Source organism: Electrophorus electricus, chromosome 4, assembly GCF_041902795.1.
Source record: "Electrophorus electricus isolate QZ-2024a chromosome 4, ASM4190279v1, whole genome shotgun sequence".
Taxonomy (NCBI): Eukaryota; Metazoa; Chordata; class Actinopteri; order Gymnotiformes; family Gymnotidae; genus Electrophorus; species Electrophorus electricus.
Window position 1 is genome coordinate 10,623,527 of NC_137500.1, and position 27,673 is coordinate 10,651,199.

At 40.6% G+C, this 27,673-nt stretch overlaps 1 protein-coding gene across 5 annotated transcripts; it reads left to right on the forward strand.

Moving 5' to 3' along the window:
* Nucleotides 1-5,965: 5,965 nt before the first annotated feature.
* On the forward strand, nt 5,966-27,617 carry phf21ab (PHD finger protein 21Ab). Of its 5 annotated transcripts, none has more exons than XM_081712332.1 (18): nt 5,966-6,230; nt 10,422-10,462; nt 11,038-11,136; nt 12,303-12,335; nt 14,725-14,790; nt 18,281-18,442; nt 19,658-19,888; nt 20,311-20,403; nt 21,621-21,920; nt 22,167-22,271; nt 22,493-22,544; nt 22,636-22,715; nt 23,295-23,355; nt 24,244-24,266; nt 25,217-25,372; nt 25,796-25,871; nt 26,433-26,536; nt 26,838-27,617. In XM_081712332.1, exons 3-18 carry the CDS (start codon nt 11,080-11,082, stop codon nt 27,492-27,494), a joined length of 2,256 nt encoding a protein of 751 aa, XP_081568458.1. In that variant the 5' UTR covers nt 5,966-6,230; nt 10,422-10,462; nt 11,038-11,079; the 3' UTR covers nt 27,495-27,617. The 5 variants fall into 5 exon arrangements, with proteins under 5 accessions (XP_081568458.1, XP_035391309.1, XP_081568457.1 ...); XM_035535416.2 differs by lacking the exon at nt 24,244-24,266 and adding an exon at nt 24,444-24,619; XM_081712330.1 differs by lacking the exons at nt 5,966-6,230; nt 24,244-24,266 and adding exons at nt 8,145-9,846; nt 24,444-24,619.
* Nucleotides 27,618-27,673: the final 56 nt, after the last annotated feature.

The window sequence follows — 27,673 nt, forward strand, 5'->3', positions numbered from 1 at the left end:
AGAGAGGGAGTGTTCTGGACAGGGAGTGAGGAAAGAATGGAAGGGGAATGGGAAAATAAGGAAAAAGACGTGATTAGAGCCAGAACAACTGAAAAGAAAGGAAAGAAAAAGAAGCCAAACTAAGACAAGCTTATCATTCTTCTCACTTTCTTCCTTTCATATAGAGATAACTCAGTTAAAAAAAAATATTTCTAGCATAAAAGGATGATGTCTCACCACATCACCGTACAGCAGTTACCAACTGTGGTGCATTGTAGGTGTATCAAAATATCAAAACATTTAATATCAAATATTTGACATCAAAAATCTGCTTTGGCTAACACATTGAAAATATCCATGATTAATCCAAGCTTTCATTTTGGTAAGTGGGTATCGGGCAATATGAGTTGAGGCGTTTCAGCCAGGTCTTAATGAGGTGTCACCTCGCAGCATACACTGTTTTCACCTGTTCGCTTCAGGTCAGCTCGACTGCGTTTTCACCTGCGTACTTCCGATGCGCGCAACACAGAATTACGGAAACTGACGTGATGTTGAGGGATGAGTCTGTGGTCTGGGCAGGAAAGGCAAAATCCATACAGCCAAAAGCTAAAACAATAACATAATGCAAAGACCAAGGATAGCTTGGGAACCAAAGAGAGGAATTATTATAGACAGACTTTAGGTCTTGTAAGTCAGTTAAATGACATTTTGTGCTCCAAGACAATTTGAGGAAAATGTATCATAAATACTGCTCCAAATAGCACACAGCACTGCCTTAAGACTAAACATGTGATACTAGTTTCAGACCTAAGACAGATATGTAGGTAATAATGCTCATGTGATGTATGTGTCTGTAGATAGGATGATGGTAAAAAAAAATAATAAAAAAATACCCACGCTTCCCATTTTCAGTGACCTCACCATATTTGGGTTCCATTCCTCAGCAATCTCCTCTGTACCTTTATAGGCACTAGCAGAGACCTGTAGATGCTGATTTTACTGCTTAGCAACTTTGAATTTCTATACAGTACAGTAACTTCTGCAGTCATGATGGCAAGACAATTTTTGGAAGTCTAAACCATCCAGACATTGAATACACATGGCAGAGATAGTTTTTTCCTCACTGAAGACAAAAAAATCTGTGAGTATGTTTGTGAGTACGTTTCTCTCTCTCTCTCTCTCTCTCTCTCTCTCTCTCTCTCTCTCTCTCTCTCTCTATCTGTGTGTGTGTGTGTGTGTGTGTGTGTGTGTGTGTGTGTGTGTGTGTGTGTGTGTGTGTGTGTGTGTGTGTGTGTGAAAAGCTAGGCCCACATATAGATAATACCTTTGCTTGAAAAAGCAGACCAAGTGCATGCTGGTGAATTGAGCAACACCAGAGCATCCAGAGACCAAAGAACGGTGCACGAGCCAGGACCCATTATCTTTTATGCAACCCCTTTAATGTCTGCATCAGAGTATGCTTTGAGCTCCAGGTCTGCCTACACAAAGCCTGTTCTGAGCTGATGAATTTAAAGTTATTTGGGAACATTGTTGTTTGATGTGATGGGCCAGGTGTGGCTGGACATCCTTTGTTCTAACAAACCCACACTGCAATACCCATGTAGCCCATGAGGTCATGTCTCTGCCAAAAAAAAAAAAAAAAAATTAAAATAAATGTAGAGCTCAGTCTATCAGCCTGATGGTAACATCAGCACATACACAGAATAAATCAATGCCAAGTGATTAATTTTGTTACCAATTTATTTTTAGTGGACATTAAAAAAATAGTTCTGCTTGCACTAATAAAACTAAAAAGAAAAAAAGACTAGTAAAATACAACAACAGCAACAACAATAATAAAATTGTTCTGTACCATTTCATTTCATGGTACAGTACAAAAAAGGTTGAGTTGTGTGGGTAGGGTCTGCTAAAAATGTCTGACAGCATTATTAAATTACGTTTTGTACAAGCTGCACAAAAAGGTTGTGGACGCCATCAACCTTTGATTTTTATAATGTAACATGATATAATGACAGAAAGCCTCTAAATAGATACAGATAACATACTCTGTGCCTTTGATATGTAGAGGCTAGTTTAGAAGAAACGTAAAACATTAACGGGGAAAGCTCTTTGATGCCTTGCCTGTTAAAAGACCTGACATTCAGGATTATTCCTTTCCGAAAGCCGAATTTAACTGTTTGTTTTTTTCTTTGAACGTTAGGTTAAGGCGCCCTTAGGATGTCACGAGTCCTGCTTTTGTTGTTGAGCCTATTATACAGGACACACTGGAGAACCTATAACGCCAAGTACCTTGTTATAGCTGTGGGTTACGTAATGTTAATACAGGTTTTCTGTGTTTAGACCTGAGTACTTTTATCCTAATTTCTCTTAAGGTCTCAGTTCTAAGGCATACACACACACACACACACACACACACACACACACACACACACACAAAACATCTACTATTTAAACGAAAACGCTTTCCACAAAATAGTATTATTATAAAGTATTATTTTATTATGTTTTATCAAGGCTACTAACGTGAGCCGCGTTTAAACTCTGTATTGCCAAATAGAGTTTAAATAACTCGATTATTTATTCACCTCCAACGGAGGTGAACGGAGGCGTAACAAAGACTTGCTGGATGTAAAATAAACGCTTCATTATTTTGTGTACAACATCGCCCTCTGTCGATAAATATAATAAACGTAGTTCGGTTTTAGAACATTTGAGCGCTTCAACTTGGATCTTTAGAGTAAGTTGTATCATGTATACTTATTCCCGTTTTCTGGTCCTTTAGAATCACACGTCCGATTTACAAGGTATCGATTATTCTTAGGCCTGGACTAAAATCAATTTTCAATGGTAATTCACCATTGATGCTGAAGTTTAACTGAAGTCAGTGCTTAATCCATGCTTGATGATCCAGCCAGTGTTTTTGGACTTGGATTTTTACGAGTCCTTTTAAGTCACAAACTACCATTCTTTTTCTGATGTGAGATAATGGGAGGTTTGTTTCTGTTATCCCCCTATTTTTAGATTAAACTTTAATTTTTTCATCTCCATGTGTAAGAATTATTTCAAAGCGCTGATATATTCAAAATTCTAAATCAGCCAACTTGACATCAATTTATTTTTGTGTGGAAGTAATCCAAAGTGCTTTACATGTAGTGAGTGAAACTGCACTGTAATTTAAAAATTACAGTTATATACCTCAGGCTCTCTAACCATTTGCTATGTCTGACTCTTTAGATTTATGTTAAATAATCTATATAAGCATGTACCTTATTTTTCATGAAAGGTTTATATTTAGGCCTGTCAATGAGTAAAAATTCTTATTCTACATGTCACAGTACTAGGTGTCTCTGTGACAGAACACAGAGGTGATAACACTTCCTGGCACAGTCTGCACATACGTCCCATACACTTTTAAAATCCCCCATCCTTTCACTTCATCACTAATCTCTGTCCTTAAATTCAAATTTTCACTATGTAGTTAGAATGATGATAGACTGACTGACTACTAGATGTCTGGTGAGGAAAATATTGATGAGAAGATCCCCCAAGTGTGCAAATAAACATTTAAGAATCTAAAGATCAGTCCAGTCCCCTATTTCATCTATGTCAAAATTTTAAAGATTTTAATTGGAAGCTTAACCTCTAACTTCAGTCAAAGGCTCAGGAAAACAGATATAATTCAATTTAATTTATTGAAAATGTCTAAAATAATTGGGACTTATACTTCTGGGAAAATGCTATTTAAGCAATGTAATTAACATTTTTTCAAAAACAAGAAATGTTTGTAGACATTTTTCACAGCTTTTGCATCAGCCATGTTTAATTTACAACCTTGCCTATCTCTGCTTAGTTGCTCTTAATTTAAACAGTCAAAACGGAATACTGTGGCAAGTTCAGTGCTATCACAAATGGCTTGCTTGTACTGTCCAGTCAGGATGGTAATTTGGTAGTATTAATTTGTGTGAAACTGAGATTTACAGGTATAATGGTGATGGATGGGTAGAGGTACTTTATTTATAAACATGAAAAGTCCATTGGTCCACTGCCTGTAAGAGAATACTCTGTACAATGTCTCCCTCTATTGACAAAAACGAATACTATATATACTAGACAAAACATTTGTCACTGTACTTTCAGTTGGTTCTGTAGTAGCATGCCTACTCACAACCAACCTATTAATTAAACTATAAATTTAATTAACCTGTAAATGTAAATACTTTGTGTGTGTGTGTGTGTGTGTGTGTGTGTGTGTGTGTGTGTGTGTGTGTGTGTGTGTGATTTTAACCTTTTAATTATTTCAAATGAAGGGTTTAGTACAGGGCCATTGCTAATCTTTTGTCTTTTTCATCATTAATGGAATGCTTCTTGCACTGAAAGGATGAAAGTACATATTGAGTACTGAACATTGTTTTAACAGGGAACTTAATTCTAAGTAATGAAAAGATTTGCCCAGTGGTCCTAAGAATAAACCAAACTTAAATGTAAGACATTTGAACAGTCTAGACTGGAAGACCAACACACTGGCACCACAGACCTTTGGGGTCAAGTATGCTAAGATGATTTGCCATTCCATGTTTTGTGGTATGCTACTTTCAATATCAAGAATGCTATAGTTAATCTGTTTTTCTGGGCAAAAATTCAATACATAATACTTTAAATTAGAGGTCACATGTTCCAATTATTTTCCTTGTTGAAATAACAACTTAGTTATTCATATTTTATAAAACCTGTAAGAAAAGACATAAGGAAAGACATACAATGCCTTCACCAGAGTATATAACAAAATACACACACACAATAAAACAATGACTTACTGCAGGGTCAATCTCAGTGAAGACACTGAGTTTAAAAGACACATTAAGATTAGAATCTAAGTAGAGGTAAGATAGCCAATGCCATATATAGATTGTGGTTTTTATGTGACTGATGTGATACGTTTTGGACACAAGGCATGACTTAATAATAGTCTATAGAAACCAATACTCTTTTAAGTCTTGGGCTATACCAATGTGGGCATGTAATGTAAAACATCCATCTTAAGCTTTTTGTGGTAAGTATGTTATAGGCATTAAACTGATTTTCGGGCCCTTCATATCTTTTGCTCTCCTTGGATCCACCTTTTATAGTTTAAAAATGATTTATGCACGGTCCGGCAATAACCAGTTTGCTAGAAAGGCTGTTTAAAAACCAGCAATTGAATCTGTAACCCCATAGTGTAGTAATAGTAACGACGTATGGATATTTGTAATGAACAATTTAACGTTTTGTCAGGTTTTAATTTCATATTTTAAATGTCATCATTAAAGTGCTTGTAGAATTTGGCATAAGTTAAAACGCCTGTCAAAAAAGATCCACTATTTCGATCAGTTTCAAAATATGTCATGGCGGCCCAGCAAAAACTGTTCGCTTGAGACATTTCCATTGGTTAACGGAGCACCCTCCTCTTTCATAACATGGTAGCGTTCGCTGGCGTAGATATTCTATAATGTTAGCGATGCACGTGTTTGATTTGATTAACAAGAGCCGTCACAAAATGTGTTATACTGCAGCAAAGTAAAGGGATTACTGTCCATGCGGAATTGATAGGGCGAATGAGAAAGGCTAGCGTCAGGTAAAAATGGTTGTCTGGAATAATGAAACGCCTCTTTCGCCTACTTCTTCGCTCAGTGTGAGTTGAACTGAGTTAGACTGCCACTTCTCTCCAGATGAGTTTCGCCGAGTTTACATCCGGGTTTTTCCCTAGGCAATGGAAGTCGTACTACCACTGTTCCCTAGGCAAAGTGAAATAAATTCGCCGCACCGTCACAAAAATAGTTCTGTTTTAAAACCCGTTTAGTTTTTACTTTATGAGAAGGATTAGAGTAACCGTTCCCACTTTTACATCACTCCATTGTTCCTGAACCAGTTTGATGCGTAAGTAAGCAAAATTAGGCTTTTTACAGCAGAGTTTTCATACCCCCTTCGTCTCCCTCTTCCTGCGCGCATTGATCACCCTGTGCTTAGGCTGTGGTGAATGAGATTGAAGAAGAGTTCTTGTTTTGTATCTCAGTTTCTCTCTTTTTTACACACAAATTAAATTTAAACAAACAAAAATAAGACTGGATAATCTAACTAAATTCAATCGGGTGTATTATTCCAGTTATGTAAGGGATTGTATCGGGGATTCTTTGCCGAGATATTGGGGTGTTTGTAAATATTTATTTAAATAATTGTGAGGAGAGAAGGACTACTGCTCAAGTGAGTAGTGCAGGGTAAGTGCACCTTGGGATCTTTTTATTATTAGAACTTTTATTCTCAGCGTTTTTGGACTTTGATCGTTTATTGACCCGCTTTTGCTTTCATTCACTCAAGATATCGTTGTCTTCTGGTAGGTGAGGAAGTCTGGATGTCTGCATTTTCGTTCATTTATCCTTATTCTAGGAGTTGAGTGGTATTCCTAAGTGCAGTGCTTATTGGAGGACAGCGAGCGAACAGCAAAGGGGCCGATTTTAACTTGCAACCACCAGCTTCGTTTACAACACAGCAAAGGAACATGGGCCAAGAAAAAAAATCTCTTTATGCAAGCAAATTTGTTGCGGTGTTTGGAAACGGCCACGCGGCTTGAAACGTGCTCATCACAGTTAGCTTGCTGTAACAGTTATTTGTCGTTTCAATTGGCTACTGTTAGCCTGTTAGCTAGCTGTATTAGCTTCTCATCTGGAAAACGTTAGCCTGCTCGATCTGAAGCGAAGTGCTAGCATAGCCCATCAGTGTGTGAGCCTCAGGTCTGGTAGCTTAGCTAGTTATTTGTCAAGCGAGCTAGCGTTGTAGTTTATACAACGGCTGACGAAACTTAAGACGAATTGTTCGATCGACAACCGCTCTTTAAAATCAGTTCCATGTGTAAGAAGTGTTTTATTGGTTTCCTGCTAAGTTGTTCGGCTTGCTAACATACCCAGCTAGCTTGCACCAAGTACAAAACTGAGCAGATTCTTTTGGAGAAACAGTTAGCTAGCTAGCTAAATTAGCAAAGGTAAACGTGTTGGAGCAGTAATGTTAGTTACTGTAACGCAAGTGCAAGCTTGTTAAAAACTTTGTATAATACTGATTTTAGTTTTTCCCACTCATAGTAGTGGAATAATTTCGCCACGTGAACAACTGAATCTGAGTCTAGGCCCATCTTAGAATAAACTGCACTTTTCCCCCTCTTAGGTTTTCGAGTACCGCATCCTCACTTAATAGTAGGCCTACTATTAGTAGGCGAAACTACTTTTCCTGTTGTCTGCACCTTGCAGGCTAGATACAATGAGACTGAACTGTGTAAAGTTTGGTTCGTGGAACAAGTACTCTCCCCGTTAAATCTATCGCGAAAACGTGTGTTGTCTCCGCAAATTGTGTGCAAAGCAGATTCATATCAGTCTCTTTATAATAGTTTGCAGGTGTTCAACATGCAGCCACTATTAAAACCTGAGGGGCGCCAGATGAGCCCGCGATACGTGGGATTTGGCCGTTTTAGTGTTGCGTGATAGATTATAACAAAATCAGCTAATTACAATGACCAATATGTACGTCAGTTTTGATCATATCTGTGTATATAGTTGACCAAAACTGTTTGTAGTTGTTCATGTTTGAGGATGTTGCTTACGACGACCCATCAGGTTAAAACAGCATAGTTGCGTTAACCCCTATTTACGCCTCTCTCTCTCTCTCTCTCTCTCTCTCTCTCTCGCAAATATTAAACGCAAATATTGATTTTATTTGATTATATGTAGTACACTAGTGTATTGGAAGTTAACCTGTAGTGCTGTTCTTGTATTGTCACAGTGCTTTAATCAGCTTGCAAGGAACCGTAGCTAAATTATGCTCTTTTTAATGAAATTAACTCAAGGTGGAGTTAGTACATTAAAGCAGTGTTTTAACTACCATCGGTACAATTAATGTCATGCTTGTATGCTTTGATTAAGCTTTTTGCATTTGATTCCAATGCCAATGTGAATTAGCAAAGTAGTGATAAACATGGGTATAGGCTGTTGTTCACCAACTTCGTTATTGTCAGAAAGTTACTTGAATTAATGTTGTGAATTTGTGCTATGCTGACCATATATATATATATATATATATATATATATATATATATATATATATATATATGCACATGCAAGTAGATAACAAGTGATGATTGCATCACAATAAAAACAGGAAAATAACTGGATTAAAGATACCTTTGAAGATGGGATCAGCACTGCATTGGAATATTTTGAGAGGATGAAAAGCACTAGATGGGTGGATTAATCTAGCAACACCCTCCATCAGTGTGAGAAAACAAGCTAAATAAAAGAATTAGTTATGCTGAAATATGACACAAGCTTTCAATATATAGAAACACACCCCACACACTTTAGTTTACTCTTTACTATAGTCTTTAAATGGAATGTAATTAGTATGAAAACAGCAGTTAGATGTAATCAGAGTATGATATTGAATTGAGTGTTGTTTAAATAATCAGAATGATATATAGTATGCACTGAGATTTTGCAGACCTTCAGGTCACTCATTTATATCTTCTAATGGGTTAATCCAGAGAAATGTATGAAATGACTTTCCCAAACGCATAATTGTTGGGACTTTGTTGGAGTGTGTGTGTGTGTGTGTGTTGTAGCCCTTATAGTTCTGTGTGCAATATAGATAATAAAATCTGAAAATTAAAATCATTTTTAGGGGGGGAAACACGTCTTGGGCTATATTTTGTACAACAGATATTTTAGTCATGATAAAATATTGTACTCATGTTATTGTTAAGAGACTTCAAGTTATTGCATAATAGGCATTCACCCTATTGTCAAATTGTACATCAAAAGTTTGAATAAAATAAACCTGTTTGAGTAATGTACATATCATTCATGTCTATACAGATTTCATTCATGTCATATGGATTTTTCACAAATTGAGATACCAAATATCAATGGACCTCTGCAAATACACTATTTCAGTAACCCATCATAACCCCCCCACCCCCAAAAAACTGCAAACTTACATTTACAATGGTCCTAGGTTATAAAGTGGTGTTTACATGAAAAGGCTTTTAACAATAGCTGTCAAACATATGGTGTGTATATGTGCACATCTGTGGTCATGGTAAATGACTGCAACATGCATCAGAACCTGTACATTTTCTAACTGGGCTGGTAAACTAGTGGCCAGCTTCATGACCCCTCTCCCCCATGAAGTATTAAGGCCCAGATGAAGACCTGCTGTGACAGTGCAATGACTGCCCCAGGACTAGCTAGAGTTTAATCAGAGAGAAATGGGTGAAGGTGTAACATGGTTTTCTCCCTATGAACCTGTGCTCAGTGATATGTTTTGGCATTAAGTAAGAACAAAGCATGGGCATTTGCAAACTGGCCCCAGAGATTGCTTCTAAATCTAAACGCACCTTTCAACACCTGAAACGGAACCCTGGGCAAATGCCTGAACCTTTGCGGGCCTGTCTGCTGTGAGCACTGCCCTGTCTCAGTGCTGTGGAACCCATACATTCGTTCTGTTGAACAGTGCAGTGTAGTAAAACAGTGGAAAGAAATGGCCACTGAGCCGAAGATATGGTTCCTGTCAATTCTACAGAGAACGCCGGGTTCAAACATCCGCTCAAGACTGTTGAGCCTATTGTACATTGTACCCCAAAGCACTGAATTCATGGCAGAGGAAGCTCTCCCCAAGCTGTGTGTTCTGCTTCAAGACCAACTTTGTGAGAGACTCTCCAAAGTGACTCATTTTACAGCTGGTTGAGCAGAATCTGTGAGTCTTACCTCAGCATAACTATATGTTTCATAGAGGACTATCTGCTGAAGTCAGCTTGTCTTCAAACAAGCTACATTCCCAACAATCACACAGGTAAATTAATAGCTGAGGGATTACTTGAAGGACTTTCAGAGCAGAGCAAACCTACCAGCACTAGCATTTATAATGAGTATTTAAAGTATCAAAACATTTAAATATTTGGAATGTTTATTGGAAAAATAAGGCAGTTATTGTGTGACATGGGTTTTATAATATTAACTCTCTAAAGCTGTTTCCAAGAGAGTGCATTTTATCTTGAAATGTATATTTTATCTATTGACAAAAAGGTTTAAAAATATCCATATGTATGTTGTCCTGTAGCCTTATCTGGTTGCCTTAAAAAAAAATAGAAAGCACGCTTGTTTTGTTGCAGTATCAATAACGGGTTGGCAGTTGCAGCAATTGCTGATGGAGCCTTTAGATGTAGTTTAACATGTCCATGTACTCAGGACTACAGGGATGAGGTACAGTAATAGATTCTTTCTCCTTATTCTGTAGTAAAACTCCGAGCTCACAGGTGGGAGCAGTAATGAGCTGACAGCTGAATGGTGCACCATCTCACAGGCTGCAAGAGTGTCTCTCCCTCGACCTAATAAGCTGTGTGTTTGTGTGCGTTTCCTTTTGTGCAGGGAGTTGGAGAGTGAGTGGACACCAGTCTCATTGCCAGCTGGTGAGTCCTGTAATAGCTTCAGTTATAATTGTTCTCTTGGCTCAGTGCCTCGCACAGTAAAATCAATGGGACCGAATGTCTGTAAGGCTGCCTCTGACTCACTTTCACAGAAGTCATTGCTGTGGAGTAATTGTGATGCTCTGTGCAGAGCCAAATGGATATTGCTGTTAAAAGTATATCTATATCCAACCCCCCCCACCCCAAGTTCTTTCCTACTGCTTCCTTCCATCTCTTGCTCAGTTTTACATTATTTTTATTTCAGCTATAAATGTGGTTGTATGCCACACTTATGCCTTTATAGTACTCTTAAACCAGAAGAAGGCACATATTCGAACTCATGGAACAAATTATTGTTGCAGATACCTGAATAGGGTGGGTGCATTATAGTCTTGTTTAGATGCTTTAATCTAGTGTTCACTAGGTACCTCACAGCACAGCTTTAATTCAGCACCAATAGGAATTCATAGTCTTATTTTAATTACCAGTGGACCTACTTGATTAAATAGAACCTGATCAACTGTTGAAAATAAACATTTTATAAGAACTGTTTAACGGTCTTTTCCCTTTTTGTATAGGCTGTAAGATTTCTGGGACTAATTTGCTGGCGAACTGGATTAATGATGGAATTACAAACATTACAGGAGGCCCTGAAAGTGGAAATACAAGTCCATCAGGTTGGAGACTTCTGACACAAGTGTCTTTAATCCATTTCATTTTTAAGTGAAGCTTTGAATTAATAAGATTTGCACTTTTCATTGGGGGAACAGGCATGGGTGGAGGAAGGGACTTTGCACAAGAATGTTGTTGAATCAAAATAAGCAAACGCTATTTTTCTCGATCTTTTTGCTTAACCTAACTCCAGGACATGGTGCATTTTGCTGTTTGATGCATCTAGTTTCAGACACGTTTCTTGTATCATTTATTGTAAGGGCCCTGGTGAAAAGCATAGGCGCAAACACTTTTTTGCCTCTTTTTGTAGTGTAGCTAGGAGCTGCGTGTTCCAGCAGGTAGGGAATGAGCGTAGATGCCTGAATCGGGGTTTAGGGGGCATCCAGGTGAGATCACAACAACACTGTGTGAATGCTCATCCACTGAAGCCAAGTCTTAGCTACTTTACAGCCTCTGCATTTACATGCCGGAGAAGACAGGCTACCGACTCTTGGTACATGGCAAAAAACATTTTCCAGTAATGGGCAACAGCAGTCAACAGGTGCTTCATACTAATGATATGTCAGGAGTCTTTACATAGGTCTGTGTGTGCAGAACCTCTGTAGTGTGGTTAGGGGTGTACAGGGGTCTCCTGCTCGTACATCCCCAATCTTGCTCCTTTCTACTGACCATGACTTGCCACTGATTTTAGAGAATTGACTCTCTGCTGCCAGCTGGTGGTGAAAAATTGTTTAAAAATCACAGCAGGGGAATTGCACTGAAAGAGTTCACCCAAAAGTGTAAAGTGTTTTCTATCAGTTATTTGGCATTATTTGTGATTATTTGTCCTAATGTCAGTCAGTGTACACCCCAAAACTATTTTCATGAGTCATGATACTAGAAATATGCATCCAATTATCCCCATGTATTAATGTAAATTAAAAAAAAAGAGAGAGGGAGGAAAAAACTGGATGATACCCTCATGTCTGTGGAATGCCTTTACATGGCTGCTCAGTACTGGGGTACTTCCTGAACAAGAGCAGGACAGGTGTATTATGCTGCAGTCCAAAGTTTGGCCTGTAAGTGTCACTGATGCTCTGTGTTAAATATGTGGCACTGATGATCTAACTGAAATTCTGTTTTGTTTGCTTTTTGTTTTTGTGTTTTTGTTTTGTATTTTTTCCCCTCACAGAAACTTGTAGCACAAATGAAGCAGGACCCACAGGTAAACACTTTCATAAACTGTTCATTTGCATGTGCTACATACAGTGCCTGGCCAAAAAAAAGGTCACATACTCTAATATTTCGATGGACCACCTTTCGCTTGGATTATGGCACGCATCTGCTGTGGCATCATTTCCACAAACTTCTGCAATTTTTCCTCAAGATCTTGTATTGATGATGGGAGATTTGGAACACTGCGGAAAGTCTTCTCCAGAACATCCCAAAGATTCTCAATGGGGTTCAGGTCTGGACCCTGTGGTGGCCAATCCATGTGTGAAAATGATGTCTCATGCTCCCTGAACCACTCTTTCACAATTTGAGCCCGATGAATCCTGGCATTGTCATCTTGGAATATGCCTGTGCCATTAGGGCAGAAAAAAATCCATTGATGGAATAACCTGGTCGTTCAGTATATTCAGGTAGTCAGCTGACCTCATTCTTTGGGCACATAACATTGCTGAACCTAGACCTGACCAACTGCAGCAACCCCAGATCATAGCACTGCCCCCACAGGCTTGTACGGTAGGCACTAGGCATGATGGGTGCATCACTTCAGCCGCCTCTCTTCTTACCCTCATGCACCCATCACTCTGGAACAGGGTAAATCTGGACTCATCAGACCACTTGACCTTCTTCCATTGCTCCAGAGTACAATCTTTATGCTCCCTAGCAAATTGAAGCCGTTTTTGCCGGTTAGCCTCACTGACAAGTGGTTTTCTTAAGGCTACACAGCTGTTTAGTCCCAATCCCTTGCATTCCCTTAGCATTGTGTTTGTGGAAATGCTCTTACTTTCACTATATATAAACATATCCCTGAGTTCTACTGCTGTTTTTCTACGATTTGATTTCACCACACATTTAAGTGATCGTCGATCACCATTACTCAAGATTTTTTTTCCGACCACATTCCTTCCTCGAAGATGATGTTTCCCCACTGTCCTTCCACTTTTTATTAATGCGTTGGACAGTTCTTAACCTGATCTTAGCAGTTTCAGCAATCTCCTTAGATGTTTTCTCTGCTTGATGCATGCCAATAATTTAACCCTTCTGAAACAGATTAACATCTTTTCCATGACCACAGGATGTCTTTCGACATGGTTGATTAACAAATGAGAAGTTACTCACTGCATCAGTCAACAATAACTTGTTGCCAGCTGAAACATAATCACCCATGCAGTAATTATCCAGTGGGAGGCTCTTGCCTATTTGCTTAGTTAAATCCAGGTGGTGACCTTTTTTTTTTTTTTGGCCAGGCAGTGTATATGATGTGCTGTGTATAAATCTACTAAAGCCATGGTTATTGATTTAAAGTTGGCCAAATGAAAGTGCACTGGATGTGGTTGTTTCCACCTAAGGAGGATTTTGCTGTTATTAAACTTGGAAGTTCAGTGCCCTTGTGAGAAGGACAATGCATTTGTGGCTTAGCATTAAAAACGAGTGTATAAGTGTATCTAGTTTCTCAGCTGGGCTTTCTGTCACTGCTTGGCTCCCAGTATAGTCATAGTGGGCCAACGAGAAAAGCTATGAGATGTACTGTCCTGGTTTGACAGTGCTCCACACAGAGCAGCAGTGCATGCTGCTAGCTTTTGTATTTCTTGCAGCACACTGTAACGCTAAGAATCACGCCCCTGAGCAGGATGGATAGTTAAGCAGGAGATTTCAGGGAGCTGATTATAGTGCAGCATAATAGTATGTGCATTCTTTCATGTTCTTAGGAAAAGAAAAGGTCTCTGGTTGACCCATTTAGACTGTTCTTCTTTTATTTCCAAAAAATCCTGCAGTTTTTAGGAGTCAGAACAGCGACAAAGTCCTTTTATTGGAGTGTATGAGCATGTTGTGCTTCAAAAGCAGCCAGTGACAAATTGCTATACAGGCACTGAAAGCTTAGGTTCTCATGCTGTTCCCCACAATGCTTTGCTCTCCCCTACTCTTCTCACTGTGTGTCTGCAATTATAACTACTGTGCATCAGCTGTTAATAGACCTCTACAAACAGCAATGAAATGAAAGCTGCAGTTGGGTCCTTGAGATTCCTCACAGCCAACGTCTCTGTAAAAAGAAAGTGTAGTAGCCATCTCAGTCACTGAGAGCTTCATCACATCCTTAGTGTCTGACGTGGCTTATTTAGCATGAGTGCCCCTAATATGTGATTGTGCAGTCTTAGTATATTTTAGTTTCTGTCACTGAATCTGCTAGTGTGTTTTGGTGGGCGGCACCAGAAGTACTGTTGAACAAATGCATTAGTGATTTTGTATTCTAATTCTGTTCACCTCTCTTGATTTGAAGAATTAAGGGACTTATGCACACTGCTCATCTTTAATATCTGTGAAGTATAATTAGCAAGACCTGAAGACCTAGGAATCTCAGTTGTGCTGCTTCTCTTTTCCTCCAGAATGCAGATCTGAAGAAACAGCTTCATGAACTTCAGGCCAAGATCACTGCTCTGAGTGAGAAACAGGTACACCACTCAGTGGGAGTTTGAAATTCACTAATTTTGCAACCTTGTGTGCAGTAATATCTCTTATTGGTGAATTTTTTAATATACTTTGATTTATTGAGGACTAAAATTGTCGAGGCTTAAATTTATAATATGAATTGCACTGTTCTGACTAGGACACAGCTGTTATAAAGCTTTCTACACCTCATTATAGCAAAGAGTAGAGCTTATTTTTCTGATAGTTGTGCTGTGGATTGAACACATTCACAGATATTATTTAATAAAGATATTATTTATTATTTCAAATACGCTGCAGTCCGCTTGAACTTTTGCCTTTTCTTTTCTACTGGGAAAAAACATGGAATGAAACAAATAGCACTACTTGTATTTGTGTATAGAGAAAACAAACTCGGCTATAGACCAAAACATCTATTATCAAAATTAACAAGAAAACCACATACCACATGTGATTTATTTATGGATTTTATGTAGTATGCTTGTGTCTATGGGATAGCAGTCTGAATGTGCATGTCATCTGTGACAAAGACACCTCCAGGCAAACCAGCTGCTTGCATGAATACAGCTTGTTTTTGCATACCGTGATGCTGAATGGTCGGGAAGTTAATGAATGCATCTGATCAGAGGCCCTGGAAGAGTCATCAGAGGTGGTTTATGACTCTGGAAATAGCTGCCTGTGCCAGACACAGGTCACTGTTGCTTCAAAGTTCTATTTTCTTTTGTGCCAAGAGCAAAGTTTGAAGAGCTTTGGTTTCTGTGGCAACAGATTCTGTCCCATACAAGGTCAATAACATAACATAGTCCATTTTTGTCCAAACGATATCTTTTAATGAGCTTGTTGATGTCAAGTGTTCCTGGCGTATGTCCTTCCCCATGTGTCCTCATTTGTATGCATGTGGATGTCGTCTTCCTGGAACTTGGTTAGGGCAGCTTTGATTATTCTCTATGATTAAAAATGTTGCCAAGAACCACCAAATTTATGACCTTTTATCATTCTGCACCAGTTGCTACTAATTTCTTTTACAGAAATGCTCAAGGAATTTTCCAGCCCTAAAACCTCAAACTATTTATTTTATTTAGCATTGACAGGAGTTTAACAGTTTTAGGCTGGATTTATGTAATGCTTTGTTTTAGAGTTACAAATGATGAATTATACACCTTGTGGAAGTCTATAGGAAGTCAATTTTTGGCTGTTTTTAACTCCAAAGCCAAGCATTTGACCCCAAAAAAAAATTTTTTAAACAGTATCACTACTGGTGTGTCTGTGTGTGTGTGTGTGTGTGTGTTTGGGGGGGTTGTGCATTGAACAAAAGTTGCTCAAAGTTGAACATATTAATCATTCATATATGTTGGTCATGCGCGGTTTACCCATATAATTAGCTACAATGCACTTTTTTTCTAAGCATTTTTTCTTAAGTCTTACTTCCTATATCAATCTTGCGTGTGCCCGTTTTACATGCTTTTATTAGGTAGTGTTAAAGCTTTGGTCACTAAAAGCACTTTTTGTGCAGGCTGTTGTATCAGAGGCACAAAGGCAGGGCACCGTGGACTGCAGGGATGGCTGTAACCCAGCAGCAAACTGTGATACTTTGAGAACGTATCTTAAGGCCAAGATGTACTGCCAGGGTTTGGATGCAGTTGAGGCAGGCGGCTTCATCGCTGGCTGTTGCCTTTTGTGATTGTAAAGACTTTGATTATGATGGTGGTGTTTTTTTGTTTTGTTTTACAATGGCTTTTTTCTTCCCCTCCTCTTGGCCTCTGTTGTTATTTGTTTATGACCCATCTCTGTTCCCCACTGTGCCCGTTTACATGTCTTGCAAAGCGATGCTGACCCATCGCAAGCATATGGCCATTTTCACCTCTCACTTGCCAACTTTGCTTTTTATCTGCTGGGTGTGCCAGCGGGGGAAGGGCCCAGGTCACCAGTGCACTGCCAACTCTGCCTGCTCACGGACCTGACAGAACATGCTGGTGGTGAGCTGACTCAGCTGGAGGAACTCTGGCCTGTGCAGTGCACAAGAACTTCAGGACTGGGATAGCTGGGGAAACCCTGCACTCCACAGCAACACACCCCCTCTTTGAGGTCCTTCCTGCTGCATTCTCTACTATTCACTCTGACCTCCTGACTCTTGGTCAGATGGATTTTGTGGAAGTTCTTTTTAGGTGCATTAAACGGTTTAAATAATGGTAAAGAATGAACAAATTAGTAAATATGTGTGTACATGTATTTCTATATCAATGAGGCTACTTGTGTCTGCAGGGAGCGCCAGTTCTGCTTGATGTCTTAAATGAGAGTATAGGCAGATTCTGTTGTAAAACATAATCACTCTAGGCAAACCTGATTGTGTTTATACTGTACCTTCTTCTGAGGAGGTGTGTGTGTGTGTGTGTGGGTGGGTGGGTGTGAGAGAGAAAATATGCAACTCCTGTCATGGCAGATGGAGTTAAGCCCAAGTGCAGGGAATACTGATTTAGGCCTGTCCAGTCACGTTTATAAAGAGATGCTGGATGAAAGTGCATTTGTTTGTGTATCCTACTGAGATTCTTGTGAATCCAGTAAGCTGTGAATTCAAAGTGGAATGGAATGGTATCTGCCCTTTTTCTTTTGTGTCCTGTTTGTCCATACAAATTTGTCATACCATGTGGTTTTTCACTTCCCAAGGCTAGGTGATATTAGCATGAAAAATATGTGTCACAATAATATATTTTGTTTTGATTTAGCATCATATCGTAAATCAAATCATTCCTTCTTTTGTACAATCTTTTAACCTTTTAGATTTAACATAGTCAGGGTGTGGACTACAGCAAGCAACAGCAAAATATTGTCATCTTATTTTTAGATTAATTTAGAATGTTTTATATTTTATATGCATAGACAGAAAATGTAATGGTAGTGTAAATCCTTTCACAAAATTCATTTATCATGAGAGCATTTAATGAACCATGAAAGCCTGGTGCTTATTACACTTTACATTACTTCATGTTCACTGTATGCCCTTGGCATGTGGCCCTGCCCCACCCCGATGAGTCTTTATTTTGAAGCTCTGTGCTTTAAAGGAGCTCTGAGCTTTTAAACTAATGACACACAGTTTGTATGCAAAACTAGATTATCTTGATGATAAAGTTGAATCGGTTACCCCTTCGTATACTTAATTTTGTGCAAACTGAAAGGACTTAAATCTGAACTGAGGGCATTTGGGGGTGTATGTCTGTGCACTAGTCCTCCTGGAGGTATGCTTTGCCTCAGCAAACTTGGAGGCAATGAAATGTGTGAGATGAATTTCAATGTGTGTGTGGGTTTGTGGGTGTACGGGTGTCTGTATAGGTGAATCTAAACTTGGCCAAATTGCATATCTAGAAAACTAATGGAGTGGCATTGCATAGCAGGGGATTCTTGTGTTCCTTTTCAACATCCAGCTATCCACGTTCAAATGCAACACCTTTTGAGGAGAATTTGTTTAAATACCTCTCTCCATCCTCCCCCATGTCTCAGAAAAAGGTGGTGGAGCAGTTAAGAAAGGAGCTGTTGGTGAAGCAGGAGCCAGAGGTGAAGCAGCAGGCGGTGCAGGGAGCAGCAGAGGGCAAAGCTATGCTGCTCTCACCCCCCAGCCAACAGCAGACAGCAGGACCGCCTCACCACCAGACCTCTCCACAGGTAAAGCAGCAGGAACTTCTGTTCTTGCTTAGTATCCCCAAAGAATGTGACCGTGGGCCAGGTTCCCAAACCTAAAAACTCAGAGTTCTTAACCATACAAACTATTCTCAAAACCTTACACCAGTAGAGGAAAACCTTACATTTGACAGAAACAGTCTACACTCACGACTCAAAACCAAATAATCCACACACATACAGTAGGTATGTACCCAATTATGCTGTGTGCTGCAAACGCACTTTATCAAAATACAAATGCCTCGGAAACAGTCTCTGGATAAGCCATTTACAGTATTTACATTCATGTAACTGTTCAGAAATCTACACAAAATGTGCTGAGACACAAAAACGTCTGAACTGCTGTATTACGGAAAAAAACTGAGGCAAATGCAATATTGCAGCAGTACTGCATGTTTACATTATATTTACGTAAATACACAAAAACAAATCCCAAAAAATTAGATACAGTAAAAACAAACAAAACCACCCCCCACAATGTCAGGCCTCATCTTGGCATGAGGATTTGGCCACAAATCTGCACAGCTTCTCTCATGCTCATTCCATGATTTACAGGTATGACACTATCCACAAGAATTACTCAGATGTTTTTGGAAATATTTCTTTATCGTCTTCTGTCTCTTCCTCTCTGTGGTCTGTCTTGCTCTGTTTTTCTCTTGCCTTTGCTTTTTTTTTTTTCCTGAATCAGTATGTGAGTTTATATGCCCCAGGCAATTAGAATAACTTAGTAAATAATCATGTACTATGTTTTCACATGTGGGATTGTGGTTTATTTCATTGCCATACTGAGTTTTGATTAGTGATGCCAGTGTTTGGGGGTAAATGACACAGGTGTGTTCCCAGTGTGAACTGCATAGTGTGCTGAGAAACTGTGTTAAGACTTAATAAGAATGTGTTTATTGTGAAGAAATATTAGGATTTTGGCATAAGCAATCAATTTCTTGATTTATTAATTCAGTTAAAGTGTGTATCCAAATGAGGAAAACTAAGTGTAGTCTCGGAGAAGTGGTGGTGTTTAGTGAGAGTGGTTGCTTTTCACCTTTTCTTTTTCCTGCCTATAGAAATAGTGCTGTATGTAAAGAGAAGCAGTGGAAAACATGCCTTCTAACAGTTCTACTGTGTTGGTGCTACATGTGATCTCTGCCTTGTACTCACACTGTCCTTCCCTGTTCCCCTGCCATTTCATTCCTCCCCCAATAGAAGACTGTCCCACCGGTCCTGCACACGAAGACTCTACCTCTAGTGCTGAAAGCTGCCACCACCCCCTTGCCATGCCCCAATGTCACCATGGTCACTGCCAATTGCAATCCCGCCAGGCCCACCCCGATCCTAGACTCCCACAGTGCACCAGTCAACCTTCAGGTGGCCAGCAAATTCACCAACCAAGACACGGAGGCGGCAACGCGGGTCGTGACTAAGAACCTTATTGTAGTGAGTGGAAATTTTTGCCTCAAATCTCTCCTTTGTTTTCCCTGTGCAATATACTTAAAGGACATGGCCCGTATGTGTCCCATTAAATTCAGTTTCATTTCAGGGTTTTAAAAAATGCAGAATGAGTCAGTATTCAACTATGAAGTACTTTGATATATTGTGGATGGAAAATGATCTGTATGTATGACTGAAGAGACGACTTCCCCTGTGATGATGCTCTAGGCTTTGTTGCATGTTGGCCTTCATCTGTGATTTAAAACCAAGAGAAGAGGGCAAGGATAATGTTCTAAAGTTAAATTAACTAAAACTGAGAATTGACATGTTATAATCTTATGGAAATTATTTAATTGAAAGAAAGTTCTCCAAACAGTGAAGAGCTGCTCAACATTTTGGTTGCCAATAAAGCACTGGTTTTGTCACAGGTGCAGGCCAGCACCACCTCAACTCAGCCTATCAAAGTTCCCCAGTTTGTACCTCCTCCTAGACTGACGCCTCGGCCCACCTTTCTGCCACAGGTGCGTCTATGTAAGACCCGCCCACTCCCTTCCCTCTCCACAGTGTGTGCAGTTCAACACAAAAGCCACTAGAGGGACTCTAATAGCTAAATAACTTTAGACTTGGATAAAGTACAAAGTTGCCACCATGTATACATGGGACTCATTGTTTCATAACAAACAGATCAAATCTATCAGGACACTTTACTTAAAACTTCAGTTCTGACCCACACTGATCAAAACATGTTTACAGGCAATTTGATAAAACTGTTGCTCAGCACGCTCAGCCTTGTGGATTTTCTTCATCACATTGCTCTTCATTACTTAAGAATGGCGTCATGTATCCAGTGCTTTACGCATAAGCACAACTGCTGTTTTAAAGCCAGTAGGTTTCATAGCAAGCCTGCACTCGCTCACGTAGTGCACTCGCTCACGTAGTGCAAGGCCCCATTCTCCATACTCCTCGTTCTGCTGTTCCTGTTGTTGGTTTCCAGCCCAGCACTGGCTGCAGTTTTGTTGTTGTTGTCCATAATGTGCTGTGTCCATTAATGTTTTCTGTGAATATTGTCCGTGTGTGTGTCACGTGTATACAGGTTGCAGCATTTGCAGTGCTTTACTTACATGTTTGTGCTGCTGTGTTGTATTTTGCTCTTTATACTGGTTTGACCTTAATTTTTCCCCCTTTTGTGCTTTGGCTGATCCTTTTATTGACCTTCAGTGTTAAAAAATGTATATGCAATACCTTTAAGCAAAGCTATGTAATGCTACTGGGAGCTCTGTAGTCCAACCATTTTATTCTTGTCAAACACTGGGTTAAATAGATTAAATGTTATTTTTATTACTTAGTAACAGTCCTGTGATTAGGCAATTTTGTAAAGAGTGAAGTTGTTGTTGTTGTTTGTTTACAAGACAGATAGAGGGGGTTTTTTTGTTGGGTTTTTTTAAACATTTAGTCCAGAAGTATAATTTGAAGGATGTGCTTAAACTAGCTCTTAAACAGGTACCCTTGTTAATGCTCAAGGGCTTTCCAGCAGCAGAAAAGAATAATTTGGGAGCTTCTCATTGGCGATAAAAAGTTAACCAGAGCTCCTCATTAGCATTACTTGTGGCCTCAAAATGCAGCATGATGCTTGATAAAGGGCATTGACTTCTCCTTAACCAAACCACTGTCGACGGGGGGTTGGTGGGTCGTATTTTTTGATGTGCCACACTCCAATTCACTCCTGTGTGCCCATCAGGTGCGTACGAAACCCACCGCCCCCAACAACGTGCCTATCGCACCAGCCCCGCCTCCACCCATGATGGCGGCACCGCAGCTGCTCCAGCGGCCCGTCATGCTCACCACCAAGTTGACGCCAGCGCTGCCCGCCTCGGCTGGGCCCATTCACCAGTTGCGCATTGTCAACGGGCAGACTTGCAGTGCTGTGCCCAAAACGGGCTTGGGCACAGTGGGGGCCACCACAGGCCAGGTCACAGGCATCATGATCAGCAGCCCTGTGCAGACACTGCAGATCAGCAGCCTAAATCCAGACACCAAGGTGAGAGTTTTTTGTATTGTATAGCAATGTGACATCCAGATATTGTGGGATGGGAAGGTATTGACATGATCTTGAATGTTTAAACACCCAGTTTATTAAAATAAAATTCCCCTCTTGTTATTTTATGAGATCCCTTTTTAAAGTGGTAAGGCGTAGCACTGAGTGGCAATCAACCCTTCATAATATTGCCAATGATCTGTAAAATCTAAACACATCCATCATCTCGTCTTTTTCTTATACTGACAGACTGTGAAATCTCAGGGAGGTTCAGAGCAGGTGACTACGAGCACTCCTTCATCGCCTCCTCCTCTTCCTCCTGTTCCGAAGGTTAAACGAGAGGAGAATCCACAGGTAGGAAAATACTGTGCTAGTATGAGCAAATCTGACTTTTTTTTCTTTTTGCTCATCTCAGAAGGACACTCATTTACTTTTTGCATATCTTGGTAACTTCAGCATTATACAGAATTCAGGGAGTGAATAAAACGCTGTTTGCTTCAATATTTGTGACTGAGTATGCACCAACACATATTTAAACTATTCAGAAAGTGAGAATTTCTCATTTTCTCTGGTAGAAACTTGCCTTCATGGTGTCTCTGGGGTTGGTCACACATGACCATCTGGAAGGTAAGAACTACTAGCTTCTACAATGATCAGTGAAGTTAAACTGGTAGTGAGTTAAATGCTAAGCATTTTCTCTGCCGTGCTCATGTTGCAGAGATTCAGAGCAGAAGGCAGGAACGGAAAAGAAGAACGACAGCCAACCCTGTGTACAGCGGAGCGGTGTTCGAGCCAGAGGTATAGCTCATTTTCCCTTGCTTTCACTCTACATAACATCTATAGGTTTGCATGTGAGGTCTGAAGATAAACTTGTGCTATCTCTTAGTTTAGCAGCCTTAGTTTAGCAGCCAGAGGTTCAAGGCGACTCAGGCCCATTCAAAAAAGCACCTAGTATCAATAAGGAACAGACAGATTGAGACTTCTGTGACACAGGAGGTCTGAACTTATCATGTTGCAGTTCTCCTTAGTATTTAGCTGTGAATTTGAGCTGCATTTTTCCGTATGAAAGATCAATTAATGTTGCTTCGGGAGCGTTAAAAGTGAAACGGCTACCTTCCTAAAGATGACTCAGTTGTCAGTTGGGTTGTTCACAATCTAAGAATATGATTTTGCATTTTTAATTAACGGAAAACTCTGGATTGTGCAAAGCCTTAAAGAATTGTATAAATTCAACCCAGTCTATGAACAGTCAGCTCAATTTTAATTAAGGCTTGGCTTTTCCTAAGTCTAAGTGGACCTAAGTAGACCTACAAACAGCTTTGGCATGGCTTTATGAATACACACTCTAATGATCCGCCTCCTCTTACCTCCCTGCAGAGAAAAAAGAGTGCCGTCACCTATCTGAACACTCCCCTCCATCAAGGAACGAGAAAGAGAGGTCTGTATCTGCACACTGCTGTCACATCACTTTTAACACTGATTAACTTGGTTGGTGCAGCTGTGTGCTTGTTTTGGGTAAGCTCACATTGTGTGTGTCTTGTAAGTTTGCTTCTTGTGCCTCTTGCTTTCACATGCACCCTTGCTGAATAGAGTTTTTAGAACCCTTTAGCGATAACCGTACTAACTACTATGACTTTTACCGCTGCTGCTTCCTTTCAAGCTGTGCTCACAGCCAACCCCTAGAAACCCTGTCTACTGTAGTGTGTTGTGTATCCCTAAAAATGAGCAAGGCAGAAACTAGCTAAAATGTTTCTATTCCACATATCCTAATCCCAGGCAAAAGAGGCAGCCTTCTATTTCCTTGCCTCATATTCAGTTTTGAAGAACTGCTTAAATATTTCCACCATGTTGGAAGAAGTGTAGATTTTTAAATGGCAGTCCTTTATAATGTTGGAGTCATAAGTTCGGCGGGTGGGAAGAAAGGCCAGCATGAATTCCACTCACCCTAGGTCGAAACGATAAACCCTAGTGATCAGATAAAATTTTAATTTTATCAAACCCTTTTGACATGCTCCTTACAGTGAGACTGGACATCTGTTGTTCTTTGTAATTCACAATGTGCGCTTCAGTCTGCTTGGAGAATTTGCAGGAAAGCCAGAAATTCTCTTTTGAGAATTACATATGTCTGGCTTGAGTTTCTTGTTTCCTCTCTTTCTCTCTCTCTACTTCTCTCTCTCTCTCTCTCTCTCTCTCTCTCTCCTTTTCTATCCACCTCTCTATTTCTGCTCTAACTCCCTGCTTGCAATCATCATTTGGAGCATTAATTGCTTTCTGTCCCTCCTCTCTTCATCCTCTGCTTTCCCTCACCCCTTCATTTTCATGCTAGCCAATGAGGATCCCCTTTCAAAGGTATGTTGCGACCAGTATATGCCATCTGTGTTTTATTTCACCTTTTGTGTTTTTGTTTTGTTTTTCTTTTCCCCCCCCTTCCATCTTTTTCTGTTGTTTTGTTTGTTTCTTTGTTTGTTTGTTTGTTTCCCTTTTCTTTTTCCCCCCCTCTTTTCTCGTCTGTCTCATTTCACCCAGGTCGCCCTCCCAAATACAGCAGCAGTGCGGCAGGGCCGGAGCTGGGCTGCCACCCCCTGCTCTCCCCATCCAGCAGTCACCCTGCCTCCCCAGCCGCCGAGCGGCCCGAAATAGGGGGCTTCCCCCTCCCCGTCCACCCCCACCCTCTCCCCCAGCCCAGCCCTAGCTCCGGGGATGTAAGTAGCCAGAGAGGTCACCCCACTTTTTACTCTGTTGTAGAGTACTCTGCTATGCGGCACAGCCTGCTGCTGCCCCCTCTCTTACGCATACCCTGTTCAAAATGACCCCTTCGTGGACGGAAGTAGATTGACCTTCATGCACACCATCATCCATTTGCCTTTTTGTTACGTCATCAAACGGAGCCCACAGCCTTACAAAGTAAACAGTCTTAGTGTGTTGTTTCCCCTGCTGGTGAAAATGTCATCATGTTCTAAGGTGATTTTAAAGGTTCTCTTCTTCAGCTCCTTTTCCCGCCCCTTTTGCCTGTTGGCCTTTTAAGGCAAACATTGCATTAACTAGGTAACTAAGAAGCCAATTTTATAGTGATAAAATACGTGCATGTAGTCATTACACACACGTTTTACGTTGCACGCATAAGCATTTGAACTACCCACGTGACTTTTTTCAAGGTCACTAATAAAGGCCATCAGGAAGTTCTAGACCAGTCAGCCGGTCAGTAGCCAACTCCTTCCTGCTCCGCCCCGCCCCTTCCTTGTCTTATTGGTCCGGCACAAAGGAGCGGTGGTACTGACCCGTGCCGTTCTTCCTGACAGGGAGACATCCATGAGGACTTCTGCACTGTGTGCAGACGCAGTGGCCAGTTACTCATGTGCGACACGTGCTCACGCGTCTACCACCTCGACTGCCTGGACCCACCCCTCAAAAACATTCCCAAAGGCATGTGGATCTGTCCCAAATGTCAAGACCAGGTAAACCACTTCACTCCACCACCAAGAGCTCCAAACCCCTGAAGCAGCCTGCAGTGACTCCCGCTAACCTGACCTCAGGTTCCCAGGCTATTTACATAGATACACTAATGGAATATATTATGTTAGATCAGTTGACCTAAAGCCTGATCAGTCGCAACCATACATTGCCCCTAATGTATAATCGAAATAAGGCTGTTTTCTCCTTTGTAAGCTTCCATATGGTCCGATATTGATCGTTCTTTTATTTCACTCATCATGTAAATGGAAGATGGCATCCGACACTCCCATTGAACTCCTTTCTTTGTTCATCACTACACCATTAGTGGTTGATCACCAGGGTGGGGAGGGGCTCTCTTCTGCTGACCCAGAACTCCAGCTCTAGCCAGTGGTGCCACACTAATAACACCTTGTGTTATTTTTCAGATACTGAAGAAAGAGGAGGCCATTCCATGGCCAGGTACTCTGGCAATTGTGCATTCCTACATTGCATATAAGGAAGGTAAAATGTGACTCTTGTTGCTCTTTGGTACTGCTAAAGTTAGGGTCCAGGATGTGACACTGAAACTCATCACTTCTCTCCAAAGAATTCAAACAGGCTGTGAAAACAAGCCCTTGGGAAGAATATTTAATCCTAGAGCCAGTCTTTAAATATAATGGAGGTTTTTGGGTTGGCTTTAGATAGAAAACTAGAGTTATTCAGTATTTATTTTGAGGATTTGGATTTTTTGGAGTACTTTATAACTGTCTGCTGACAGTTATTACTAACATGGGAATGCAATCATGCGAACCACATTTTACAGTGAGTTGGAATCCACCACTGTTCTATTGTACTCTGAGGTCGGAGTACTGACTGTATTGGAATTCACTGTTCTGAGCATTGTCTGCTCTATGCAAATACTCAAGAATGCAGAATAAACAAAATGTATCATTCCATGCATTATTTTTATCAGCTATTCACACTTCAGTGACACACTGAAAGCAGTTATCTTAGAACTATGAACTATGCCTCCAATACTTGGAAGTCTTTACAACAAAACAATCATTGGTTTCTGTTCAACAGCAAAAGAGGAAGAGAAGCAGAAGCTAATGAAGTGGAGTGCTGAGCTCAAGCTGGAGCGAGAGCAACTAGAACAACGAGTCAAGCAGCTCAGCAACTCGATAACGGTAAAAGCCTGGAACTGATGGGCCATTATTAAATGGAAAGAATGTGTCAGAAGAGATGATGATAATTTGTTCTACTGTCCATGAGGACCGTACATAGTTTTGTGCAGTTAAGTTATAAAGATGATCGGTGATACGATAGGACGACCATATGTAGAATTTCAAAATCATTTTTACTGTTAATTTGAACATTTATAGACATGTCTTCCAGTTGTAATACAGCCACTATGCAAGGTAGAATATATTTGCGCATTTAATTGTGCCAAATCTTTAATCTGTCATTTGGTTTCCTTCCCTGTCAAAGAAATGCATGGAGACCAAGAACAGTATCCTAGCTCGCCAGAAGGAAATGCAGGCCTCACTGGACAAAGTGAAGAACCTGGTGCGCCTCATCCACAGCTTTAACATGTCTCAGCCAATGGAGGTGGAGGCATCCCATGACGAAAGCACCGAGGACAAGAGCGACGACCCACAGGACACCATCCTCACACTTGCCAAGCCCTCAGGGCGAGAGCAGAATCCTGCCCAGCTCGGCGCACAGGTCCTGACTGCAGGTGGCATGCCAGAAGTGCAGGCTCAGCCAGATCTGGGGGAGGCGGCTGGGTCGGCCACCACGGTCACTCCAGAGGCTGGCTCAATGGACGCGGGATCCGTAGACTCCCTGCAGCAGGCAGCAGGCAGCAGTGAAACAGTGGTGGCGAAGACAGAAGCCACGGAAGTCAAAGCAAATGGCACCACGGATTCTCAGAGCCCGGGCGTGAGCCAGAAGGAGGGGCAGAGTCCCGTGAAATCCACTGACGCTCAAAATCCAACTCCCAACTCTAGCGAAAGCAGCACCGAAGAGGCAGTCAAGATGGAGGCTGAGCAGCCAGAGAACACAGACCATGGCAATGGCACCAACAACAGCAAAACCTCAGAACCCTCCCAGCAGCTTCTCAATGACGTGGACATCTCCAAATAATGCCCATCCTTGTCACATCAAGTACACCTCTCCGGCTCGCAAACATTTCAAACAACTTCTACTGCACCCAGCACTGGTGTGCCAAATTGCCAATGTTTTTTTTTATTTTTATATATATATATATATATATATATATATATATATATATATATATATATATATATATATATATATATATA

What these genes read in the sequence shown, in the direction of transcription:
- phf21ab (XM_035535416.2), top strand. Translation starts at nt 11,080, where the DNA reads ATGATGGAATTACAAACATTACAGGAGGCCCTGAAAGTGGAAATACAA. An exon ending in AAATGAAGCAGGACCCACAG is followed by an intron (nt 12,336 to 14,724) that starts GTAAACACTTTC and finishes CTTTTCCTCCAG; the next exon opens with AATGCAGATCTGAAGAAACA. An exon ending in GAGCGGTGTTCGAGCCAGAG is followed by an intron (nt 22,716 to 23,294) that starts GTATAGCTCATT and finishes ACCTCCCTGCAG; the next exon opens with AGAAAAAAGAGTGCCGTCAC.